At 46.4% G+C, this 12,357-nt stretch overlaps 1 protein-coding gene across 5 annotated transcripts in view; it reads right to left on the reverse strand.

The window, feature by feature from the left end:
• Window positions 1-12,212, reverse strand: part of KAT2B (lysine acetyltransferase 2B) — a 45,517-nt gene extending 33,305 nt beyond the window's left edge. For 3 of the 5 annotated variants that reach the window (XR_010371694.1, XR_010371695.1, XM_064444285.1), the window contains exons 1-2: window positions 11,570-11,815; window positions 2,935-3,061 (exon numbers count right to left, since the gene is read on the reverse strand). Coding sequence is in view for 3 of the 5 variants with exons in the window: in XM_064444285.1 (XP_064300355.1) it covers window positions 2,935-3,061; window positions 11,570-11,791 (349 nt within the window). In the remaining 2 variants the exon portion in view is untranslated. Of the gene's footprint in view, window positions 1-2,934; window positions 3,062-11,569 lie in introns of all 5 variants that reach the window. The other 2 variants (XM_064444283.1, XM_064444284.1) reach the window with 2 other exon arrangements.
• Between the last annotated feature and the right edge of the window lie 145 nt (window positions 12,213-12,357).

Genomic DNA, 12,357 nt, shown 5'->3' on the forward strand with positions numbered 1-12,357 from the left:
CCTGAAAGTTACCTTGATTACTTAGTGGCCATATTTAAACATGTTCTTAAACTGGAGAATTATCACCCATATGGTGAATCTAAAAGTAATATAAGCACATTACCAGCATGTATTTACTACCAGTTACCATCTACTACAGAGTCACCAATGTCTGTACATCAGTCCAGCAAACTGTCTTTCTTTGGACATTCACAGCCCATTCCCAAATTTTTGTGGCCATTAGTAAATGTTTTGTTAAAATCAAAGCTTTAGTACACTGACATCAAATAATGAGTTACTCTTGACTAGAGTTACCCAGTCCCAGTCATCTGCATTGCCCAACTGGTACATCCTTCCTCAGCTGCTGTTGTGGTTGCAAAATAATAAATTTAAAAATAAAAAAATCACGAGTACAGCTTGCTACAGCATATGGAAGAAGAAAGCAAGCGGAAAGAGCAAGGCTAATGCAATGATATGAAGACCTGAAAAATCGTAAGATAATTATTTTGGTTGTGCAACTTCAATAAGCAAGTACTTGAGTGTATGAATTAGAAGCAGTTAGAAAACAAACTCATAAGGAATGTGGCCACAGTCTATCTCAAAATCAGCATGTAAACAAAAACGTACGGAAACACCCAAATATGCTACATGAAGGTGCAGAGCAGGAACTGAAGACAGTGTTGGGGATTAAAAAAAGAAAAAGAGCCTCAGTGTGTACATAGTGTACTAAGCCGTCAATTAATGAGTTTTAAATGTACGCTAGACTCAAGACCAAAAACGTTTAGCAACAGGAAAATGCACCCCATAACACAGGAGAAAGCAATTAAATATAAAAGAGAAAAAGACTCTCAAGGCTGGTAGAGAGTTAATTCTTCCAGCACAGAATTCAGTCACCACTTCACAGTGTTATGGTAGTAACCCAATATATCACCCAAATGAAATAAGTATTCATTAAAAGCCCAGTACAGAGCCAAGCTGTGGGGCCGAGCCACAAATAGAAGAACACAAGTTGCAGGTAAGTAGACAGAAATAAGCTCCATAAGCTAAGACGCACCACCAGACAGATTTATGCACCAAAAACTGCACTGGCTTGAAGACTGAACCATACCCCCAAAAACAGATGTCTCAAGCAAGACTAATGTCTAGGATTACCTTTGGAAGAAAATAATAAATTTTTTAAAAAGGCAAAAAAACCCAAACATCCCACGTTTTACATCAGGTATGGCTTTAACTGGTACAGGAATTTCTACATCACTATTTCAAAGGCTCTCCAAGGAAGACAAAATGCAGTGCAGATGATAATCTGAAGCCTGCACATCTTGTGGTCAGTCTGGTTTTATAGATATTCAGCAGGAACACACTAATTTAGAGGAGATGAACAGGAAAATTATCTTGGAAAACACCACTTAAAGATGTATTTTTGCCAGTAGTATGAGGAAGCAGACAGCAACTTATTTCAAATGAAACTTCATTAGCTGCAGCAGACAGAATAAGAAACTCTACCTTTCTAAAAACAGCAGTAACTAAAAATACAGTTTGTTCTCTAAGGTACATTTCACTGGTACTGGTTTTACAGTACTGATTTTCCCTGGTTCCCTAGCTAATGAGCAATATAGGATTTTTTAAATAGACCAAAACAGTCTCAGCCTTTAGAAGAGCTGAGTTTTTCTACAAAATACATAGCCATCACAAATTCTGCTGAAGAACGGGGAACCGAAAAATGCATCATCTCATAAGATTTAAAAACAAAAAAAAAAAAAAAAAAGACCTCTCTTCAAAGGCCAGGAATGAAAGGGCTGGGTAACACAAGCTACCCTAACTGCAAAACCAAAAGCAGCACAGAGAAGCTGCGTGATGAAAGGTTGAAACTAACTTGGCTACAGCGACCAAACTTTCTGTGATACTATGCACTTGTTAATCTTCTCCTGCAAGCAAACCCAGAGATTTGGGATATCAGGCAAGGAAAAAAATCTGCTGAAAAGCCAAGAAATAGGTCAAATGTAATGAGAGTATAAAAAGAAAGAAAGCAGAAATAGAAATAAATCCCAATTTAAAAGAAAAAAGTATTCCACACAAAGTACAATATTATTTTCAAAACTAAAAAAAATAAATGATCCATTGTGAAGGTTTTAGATTTAATCTTTCTTTCATTTCGCTGTCCTAAACTTTGGACATCAAGAAAAATCAAATAGCAACTTCTCCTTTTCAATTAGCTCTGAATTTTATTTTAGCTCAATTTTTATTCAATATTTGCTATTGTATACAGAAAAAGTCATCAGCTTTTATTTTGGATAAGCACAAATTCTTAAAAAAACAATACAGTGATCTACCACTCTCTTTCAGGTTATGTGGGTAACAAGTCATTGTTTACTATTAGTCTAAAAAAAACCCCAAAGCCCCAGAACAGTATTTGACAGTAGATTTTGAGCAGTTGCTTCCAAGATACGCAAGTTGTCTGCACAATAACTTGGACAACGCTAAAATGCACAACCACAGGATTATCTTCTGTTACATGGAAAAGGCACAGTTCTCTTTGTAGGTAAGAGTACCTGCTTTAGCAACATTCAAGAATATTTTGTAGTTTATTCTGTAGTAAGAAAACGTCATACAGCCTACAGGAGAGAGTCACATTGTAACTAAGGCAGCTGACAGATAAAACAATGTGAGGTTAATGTATATGTTACATGAAGTATTAGAACTGTTACGGGTAGCTTAAAAGTGCTTTTGCATTTTAACAATTTATGATGTCTGGGTTGTTAGTAGTTGTATTTTAGTTCAATTTCTTCAAAACTCATTTTAGGATATTTCTGACATTTTCATTTAAGTTAACTGACATTTATGTCCAGCCGTTACCCCCATTTCTAGGTCTTGGCATGGCATCTTGACTTTTGTCCCGCAAGAGTGGAGACTTCTGGGTATAAGCACATGGATTGCAGGAGAAAGGCAAAAGCTTACCCAGCGCATGGTTGCAGCTGCGGCAGGGTTCAGCGAGGCTGACAACCGCCTGCTGCAGCTCTGCCCGGGGGGGCGTGGGAGGCGGGTTGGGGTTCTTCCAGCCATTGCATTTACAGGATTCCTCAGCCTAAAATCAAAGCAAAGGGGTATCAATCAACAGCGTAAAAAACCAGGAACTTGCTGAGCCTGCATTGTTTCAAAAGCAATAAAAAGTAACATTATTAATTTCAAGTCTTTTTTTGTTTTGTTTTGATGTTTGGGGGGATTTTGGAGGTGTTTTGTTGTTGATGTTTTGTTTGGTTTTGGGTTTTTATCCATCACACAGCTAGACTTTATTTTCTAGAAATAATCAGAAATAGAATAGCACTCCAAATAGAGAGATTTACATGGTTCTGGTAAGCAATCTATGCTCAGAAAAATACGCAAACTTTAATTCCTTTACAGAAAGCCCTCACTCTAGCTCCTATATGAAAAGTTTTCAACATTTACTGGTGTATCAACAGGTACAGATCCTGCCAGCAAGACAGTTTTAATGATTTAAAAACAAACACGCCATCTAACAGGCAACACGTTCATCACTACCTTATCAACTGTACCAGCAACAAGGAATCATGCAGCTGAAGCCAAGCCCATGACAACCCAAGCGGGGTTAACTAAATACTGAAATAAGCAAACAGTAACAACTGCACTCCTGGAGAATGCTGTCTGAAGCAAGGTGTGGCCACAAAAGCAATGGATGCCAGAGACAATGATACTACCAATGAAACCTGCTGCTTACCATGGAGAGTTTATTTATGCTCAGGGACTGCGAAACACCACCGACAGCCTGCAGCTAAAAGTGGGTTACCATGAAGGCAGAGGCTGTGACTTGGGTAATCGTGTTTCAAATCATTCAGAAGTTCAAAGTCCCTATTCTAGTTATCTAAAGAGCAGGAGGGGATTTTCTTCTGCATATCCAAAAGATCTTAGTTATTTTGATGATAGAGTTCTTCTAACAGCATTCATATCCCTGTGTGAAGATCTAATCAGAAGAAAAGTGTGCTCCTCCACTCTTCAGAGATAACTGTGCACTGGGCTGCAACAAGATACTCATGAATCTGCACTGCCAAGACCTCAGTGAGAAAGTATGCCAACTGCTGCATAATATTTATTATTGAAATAACCCTAGAAGTAAAAATTGTGATGTTAATATATCCAGCACTAATGTGTCATTTTTCAAAACCGATCCTGAATATATTTAATGCAATCTATTTCAGGAACCTATTTCATTTTCCTTTTATGTTTCCAAATCCCATCTTAGCTAAGGAAGAAACACCCAGGAGAAGCAGAAAAGATCACGGCTTGACAGCTCCTAAGACTGACAGCTTTGTAGATTGATGCTAAATTGTTCTTCCAAACTAATTTCAATATTCAACAACCTGAGCACCAAGAAAACTGCTAGCTGCAGTTTGCTGAGCACCACATGATGTTTTTACCATCTCTGATGCTTAAGTCTTTATCCAGCTGGGCTCCTGGCCCCAGGTGCCACGGCCTCTGCCTGGGCCCGGGGCAGTCTGGCAGGTATGAAGGGGTGTGATTGGCATTTTCAGCAGCCCAAGCTACCAGGATGGCTCAGAAATCCACCCACAAGTGCCCAGCAAAACCACTTCCACATACTTCCCTTGGAAGGGGGATGCCCTGAGTCGCCTGAAGCCCCTGGCTCTCCAAACTCGGTGCATGGGTGCGGGCCGCCTGCCACGCCATATGTTTATGATGTGGCATCAGGGAGGCTTCAGTACGAAATGTGGGGAAGATTAAAACGATTTTTTTGAAGTCTTATCAAGTGCAATTTGGATGGATTTATGGTGAATTTCATGTTATTTTTCTATCATGTTTTCTATGAGTAATATGACTGGCAGAGAAGTGAAGAAGGCCCAATGTTATTTTACAGCAGAAACCGTCTCTTACAGTTCCACGGGCATTGGGCCAGTTTTACTTTCGTTTGTTATCTGGACCTACAGGACCTCTTAAAAGTTAAATGACTAGATCAGTGATTGAATCACACCTTGCAAACCAAGGATTGCCCTAGTGTGGGGACTTTGGACGTCTGTGAGATAATGTGAAACCACACTTTCAAATGGCATCTCAAGCTAGGCAAAACCAATGCCAAATAAGCTATCCACATTTGTTCTGTGGGAGAGGCAACATTGCCATGAAAGCTTTTGCAGTTAAGACAAGGACAGAAAAAGCTGTCAGAAAATGAGATTATTGCCAAAGAAAATTCAAAAGACAATCGAAAAGAAGTTCTCAAACAAAAATGCACTGAATATTGCTTTAGGGAACTAAGATTTGATCCTTCCCATGCAGCTGTCCAGACAAATATTGAACACTGTAAATTACTGACACCCTATCATGCTTATTATTAATTGCCTTAAAATCAAACCACAATAAAACATGTCCAAAAAAACCCCCTCAAACTAGGCACAAGCTTTTTGAGAATTTTATCTCCAAGTGGAAACAGTATTTCACAGAAGCTCACCACACAATATTTACTATCAAGCCTAAAAACTATAAACAGTGAGTAACTACACAAACTTTAGTGTCACACAATAATTAACAGCAAAGATGCAAACAAACAGATGTAGGAATCATGATAACAGCTCAGTAAAACTGCCAAAAATAAATATCAACCCACCCACAGAAGAATAAAAACAGCATTTTCAACGGCAGATTTTTTTCTGCCCTCGGTAGTATTTCCTCGCCAGATCTTTTTGAAGCAGATGTTAATTTGTATTGTTCAAATTATTCCAGAGACCTTTCTCGAACAACTACTAGGGTGGGTTCTTTTGTGTTAATCTTTCTATAAAACACCAGAATCAGCATAAATGTTCTGTTAACCAAAGGGAAACACAACCCAAAAAGGTCCTCTTTAAAACCACGCTTTCATTGTAGGTGTTGACAGTGCAAGTATTTTGCAGTGAATAGGCAATGTGCATTCCTCAGTGGCTTAAATTGCTGAGTTGTTTTAAGTCTTCCACAGCGTTTTGTTCATTCAATTCTTTCTTTGACTATCTTCAGCTTTTTCCTTTCATTCTTCCTTTTTTTTTTTTATAATGTCACTCATCTGCTTTTCATTAGAAAATAAAGTATGACTTCACCTCTGCAAAAACTTAATTTAAGATCAAAACAGTTTTGAGGGGAGGAAGGAAAAGAAGCATTTGAACCACTGCATCCAGTCCTTGGGGCTTTGTTTTCTGGGACATCTGCAAAGCTTTGATAAAGCCACTGGAGAAAGTTGGGGACTTCTGCCTTACTGAAGCCTGCAAAGCAACGACTGCCATCTTTGCAGGCCCAGGGATCACAAACCCTGCATCTTCATCAGCGGCTGTTAATAAAATTGGATGAGTGCAGTATAATGAAACACAATTACACACTGTTGCCTGCTGCTGTCCCCCCCCAAAAAAGTGCAGAAATTATGTAGCTTGCACTGTACAATATAATTTCCATCCTTTTTTTTTATGCCTCCCGTGTTAGGTGAAGCGTTACAATGTGGGAAATCAAACTATCCGGTAGCCCTGGGCAGTGAAAACTCCAACTCTGGGCAAACTAAAGTTACTGTTTGCTTTAAAATACCAAGTATACTGAGAGCAGGTCAAGAACGGACAGTGAAAAAATACAGCACATTTTAACACACGTTGTTAGGATTTTTATTTAAAAAGGAAGCACGTGAAAGTTACAACATTGCACATCACAGCCCTTTTTAAGTGGGTTTCAGGTATCTAAATAATAATGAATAAATGAAGGTAATGGTAACTAATGGACCAATACATTCATCCCCTTTTCGGATCGTGAAAAGAGCATAGGAACGTGCAAACTTCAAGCTAACTTAATTACAAAGGGAAAGATCCCACAGTCTTAAAACTGAGTTTCAAAACAGCTGTTTTGCCAGGCTCTCTTTCCAACCCCAAATCAAACAAGTTGCCCTGTCTGGTAACTGAGATGCAAAGCAGACTCAACAGATTCCATATATACAACATTACAGATTTTTCTATTTCCAGCAAGTATAATTACTCTAGAAAAAAATATTCTTCCTCACAACACAAAAGCAACGTAAAATACCCTGTAAGTTTTTTCCTGCAAGCAATAATCTCAAATTGATGCTTTTAACAGAGAACATCACACAAACCGTAACAAATACCTTGATGAATTTAAAATACACATTTTTTTTCCTACTCAAATGTCTAGTACCCAGCAACCAGATAGATGCTGCTTGGAGAGCTGCTCATGCACACCAGGAAATTAGCTGACCCATTTGTCTTTAACAGTACAAAATGATCAGTTCAATGTTCAGCTCTAAGGACATGTTCTTCATTATTCATCAGTCCAAGTATTTTACTCCCTGTGTTTTCCAGTTTCATTTACAGAACATATGTGAGGTACCATATAAAGCTTTTCTTAATAATAGGGGCCCAATACCCACCTTGTAAAGTTAATGGTAGATTTCCTATTTAATTTAAAAGATGATGCTTAATTGGGCTTGTAAGACATTGTCAAACAGATTCACCCCACTATGAAAATGACTGTAACAAAGCTTTAGATGTCTTTTATGTCTCCTATACGTTTCTAAAGAAAACAAACAATACATTTCTAGTTGAGCTTCACGGAGCTGAACTCGCACTATACGGAGCCCAGCAGTAATATGGCCAAGCCTGCCTCATCTTAATCTGCTTTATAAAAGTCAGCAAAAAAAATATTTCATTACAGAAATGGTGGATTCATTACAGAAACCCTTTTTTGTGTGCAGGAGTGGGAAAATTCCATAGAGGTCACTCTAGCATGAGAAGTGGGAAGAAGTGACCCTCTACCAAGGGTCAGCAGCTGGCCTGGAGCCCGGGACCCAGATTTTACTTCAACCTCTGCCACTTGCTCACCTGCTGCAGGGCCTTGGCCAAGTCATCTCATCCTAACCCTTCTCACCCTCTGTCCATTCTGTTTACCTAGAGCACAAGATCTTTCTTCACAGAGGTATTATTCCCTGCTACCTGTGCAAATGCCTTAGGCTACTGGGCTCTGATTGTATTTATAAGCATCCAGGCATTACTATAAGATTATATATAATGAGAAATAACCAATTTTACAGAAAACTTAGTGTACTAAAATAGGACATATTTCAACTTGTTTATAATAAAAACTCCCAGTGAGACTGGAGAGAGAGTTGTATTTTCACATACTGTAAACCAATAGGGAAAAGAAGCCGAGGAGACTTCCTCCTACATCTTCATTAAATATATTTATGTGTGTAAGTCACACAGTGCTGCTTTTATATGAAAGTGCTGCAAGCTTGCATGCCTAATGCTCAATTTCACACTGGACAAAACCAAAACGATGTATGCAGCCATTCATACGCGCACAGATATAGCAAGTGCCAAATACAAAACCTCGCAGAGCATACAGCACTACTGTGCACTTCCAGAAGTCATTAAAACTGTGCCAACTAGTAATATATATCTTATTGTTCAGACTGTGCTTTCTTCCCCCCACACACCAGCTTGGGCATTTAAGAAGGTTTTCTTACACAGGAGAGCCTGTTCTCTCCCTTCCACCCTGACCTTTTCTCACAGGGGAAAATGTCAAGCAGAGCAGCTCAACAGCTACAACTCTCCTGTCCCAGTTCTTTATCAGGAAAAAGAAACAAACCCCACATTTCTCCACCCTGGGCAGCATCTCCCTAAACTTCACTCTCATTCGGCTCAGAATATGTGCACACTGAAGTTGTCTTTGCCAGGAGTCTTTGCCTGTGTTTTCTGTAAAGGGATGACTGAAGAAGGACCAGGAGGTCCCTCTGGAGGAGTGAGCACCCTAACCCAGGGCAGCGCCCTCCACCCTTTTCTGCTCAGCATTTCTGCTGTCGCCAGTGAGACCCACCTTCTACATGGCCACCAACTGCTCCATCTTCTTGTGTCACTGCTCTTCACCCCTAGTGAACACGCGGTCCCTGCCTCTGCTATTCCCAGCATCTCTGAGGTTAAGTTCCTAATAAATCCTGCGTGCTGAATTTTGCGATGAATTTTACGTGGGAGAAGGTGATCGACATTAGGGATACTGTTATGCATTTTCTACACTCCAACCTGAACAGCTCTGTGTCGGTTTACACAAGATTCATGTATGGCCACTACTTGAATGAACACAGATGTCCCCTTCAGAGGTGGTGTGAGTGTTTGCCTGCTCTCACTCTTTTTCACTCACGCAGAAATGCAAAATAAATGGAAGAGAAGTTGCAACCCAAAGTAAGAAAAAGTTGAAAGTTACACTCTGCACTGCTAGTTTCTCACAAACTGCTAATGCTACAAGCCAAGCAGTGTTGTTTAGGAGCACCTGCCAGGTGTTCAGGTAGAAAAATAACACATTCTTCCACCCTGTTCCATCTTTTCCCCCTTTATCCCACAGGAGAAGCCACTTGATTAGTTTACAAAGAGCTTCCTGTCAGCCTGCTTGCTTCTGTTTAGAGACCTGAAAGCAAGCTGCCTGCCACTGAATTACTGACGAGAAGCAAAATAGCAAAGGTAGGCTTTGCATTTTAATCTGAACACAGAGCAGCGTTCAGTGCTGTGGCTGTGCCTAGGTCCTGGCCGGAGGAAGAGGCCCTGGGGTGCCCTCGGGCATGTGTCCCGCTCCATCCACCACTGGAGTGCCAGTGGGGCACGCACCCAGGACTTCTCCCAGAAGAGGACCAGCAAGGACACCCCAGCAGCGCACTGGCAGTAGGAGCTGTCACCACAGCGTATCCCACCACCAGAGCCCCATGAGGGGGAAATAAGGGCTGGCGGCAGGCCACAGCATGCCCTCCTCCCCTCCCAAACGGCACTCGTCTCCCTTGCAACCTGCGGCACTGCACGCGCAGGGCGGGTGAGTCCCCAAAAACGCAAAGGGTTTGGGGAGGAGGCAAGGCTGCCCGCACTTCTCCACAGCACAGCTACCTCTGTGGGGCAAAGCACCTCAGGCGAAAGCTTTTGCCCTCACAAGGATCACCTGGAGGTACATCAGGGGAAGAAAAACCAGCCAACCAGGGAAGAAAAAGGCAATTCACGTACACGCATACGCACTCCTAACAGCCCGTGAAAACCTTACCCATCCCACAACCAGCTTCCTTTAACAGCCAGTCTTGGTAACATTAAAATATGGGGGTGCAAAGGGGACTCAGCACTGGGAAAGCTTCAAACCATGTCAGCCAGCCGGCAGTGAGGGCTGCAAATTTCAAGTACACAGGCTGCTGTTTTAACTTACTGACACTGGCGTAATCTTACAGCGTCCCACGTTTGCACCAAAGCCAAAGTGGAGGTGCCCGCACATTTGGAAACAGCTAAAAAGCTGCAACGTGTGTGGCTTCCGTCATTTGCCCTCACACGACAGCATTGCGCCATGCCTTCAGCGTACAGTTAAAGCTCCTCGCACCACCAGGCAGGGCTACAAAGTCACACTATGGTGCCTCCTCACGTACGTCAGCATTTAGTTTGGCCTTTCACTTAACGTTTGCCATTTCGAGGCTTCCAAAGTAAGGGACCGGAGAAAATCAGACGCACATTTCTCCCGAACATCTATTTTCAGCGCTGAAAGCGTTACTAGCGGATCTGACACGCCAGCGCTGCCGATCCGGACGCGACGGGCCCCGCTGCGCACCCAGGAACTGCCCCGCCGGCCCACGCGCCGGGCACGCTCTCCTCCGGCCCGCCTCCGCGCGCCGCACGTGCACGCGCACAGCGGACAACGCCAGCTGTCACAGACCTCCGAAGGGGGAGCGACAGCTCCGGCCGGGCTCCCTCCCTCTGCCACGAATCAGCAAGCCCTGCTTCTCCCACCGCGCAGGGAAGCTGCAGGTGGAGGGAAACCCAGGGCAGCTCTCCCGAGCGGGGGAGAGCGCCCAGCAGGCGCTGGAGGAGAGGGGCCCGCCGGGGCAGGGGGCAGGCGGGCGGCGGTGCCCGCTGCCGGCCCGGGCACCGGCCCGGCGGTACGTGACCGGCGGGGACGCAACTTTCCCAAGCCCGGAGGCCGCGCCCCTTCGCTTCGCTGCCAAAGCGGCTGGCGACGGTGCCGGCTGGGGGCAGAGGCTTTTTGCGATGTCAACAGCTCTGCGCGGCGAGGCCGCCGGCGCGCCCCGGCCGACCGGCAGCTCCCGGGCCGGGGCTGGGGGTCCGCTCCCCCGGGAATGGGGCCTGCCGTGACCTCCCCCCGCCCCCCGCCGGGATGATTCCGCGGCGGGCAGCTACGGCAGCGCTGTTATCCCAGCGCTTACCGCCGGCACCAGGAGCCGCCTAGCCCGCCGCCGCCGCCTCCCGCCGAAGGACGGACTGACGGACGCCGGAGACGGGCACCTCCGCCGCCGCCGCCCGGCTCGGGCAGGAGGGGGGCAGCGCTGCCCCCCGCGATCCCGTCGTCGGCGTGTTTGGGGTTTTGTTTTTGCGACCGCCGGCCGGAAAGCTCCGGGGGGGGGAGCGGGATGCGCCGGCACCGCCACTTCCGCGGGGAGCGCCGGGCTGCAGCCGGGCCGCCTCCCCCGCCCGGCACGGCCCTTCCCCACCGCCTCCCTCCCCTCCCCTCCCTCCCGTCAATCCCCACCCTCCGTGGGCGGGTGGGCGTCCGCGGCCGGGCGGCCGGGTACCTTGCAAGCGGAGTAGACGCCCAGCTTCTCCAGCTTCTTGGCCCGCGGCGCGGCGCGCAGCTGCGCCTTCTTCCCCGCGGTGCGCGCCGAGCCGGGCCCCCCGGGGCTCTCGACGGCGCTGCGGACCGGCCCCCCGGCGGCCACCCCCCCGGCGGCCGGGGAGCCCTGCTGCGGCCCGCCGCCGCCCGCCGCCCCGGCCCCGGCGCCGCCAGGCTCCGCCATGCCCGCGGCGCGGCGGCAGCAGCCGCCCGCCCGTCCGGCCGGCCGGCGCGGCGCGGTGTGCCCGGCCCTAGACCCTCCCCTTCGCCGCGCCGCCGCCGGCTGCTCCCCGGGGGGGGGGGGGGGGCGGGAGGAGGGACCCGCCGCTCCGCGGGCGGCTCCAGCCCCGCCGGGCGGGGGGGGGGGGGGGGAAGCGAAGGGGGGGCCGCCTCCCGCCTCCGCGTCCCTGCGCGGGGGTTGCGCGGGGGCGGGCGGCGGCCGCGGCAGCCGCTGTGTGCGGGAAGCCGCTACGGAGCCATCCCCGCGCCCCGGGAGGCTGCGGGGAAAGTTGCCGTGGGAAGAGGCGGCACCGCCGGCTGCGCGCACCGGCCGCAGCGCCGTGAGCCGGCGGTGCTGCCCCGGCCTCGGTGCCCCCTCGCAGCGGCACTACTTTGTTTGACTTAACCATTGCGTTTCCCCACCGCGCGCTTTGCAGCCGCTTTTAGGCGATTCATTTTTTTTTTTTCCACCCGGATTATTCCTATTTCAGCCCATATATAAATATCCAGTCAGTTTTAAAGACAGGAGAA

This window comes from Phalacrocorax carbo, chromosome 2, assembly GCF_963921805.1.
Source record: "Phalacrocorax carbo chromosome 2, bPhaCar2.1, whole genome shotgun sequence".
NCBI lineage: Eukaryota > Metazoa > Chordata > Aves > Suliformes > Phalacrocoracidae > Phalacrocorax > Phalacrocorax carbo.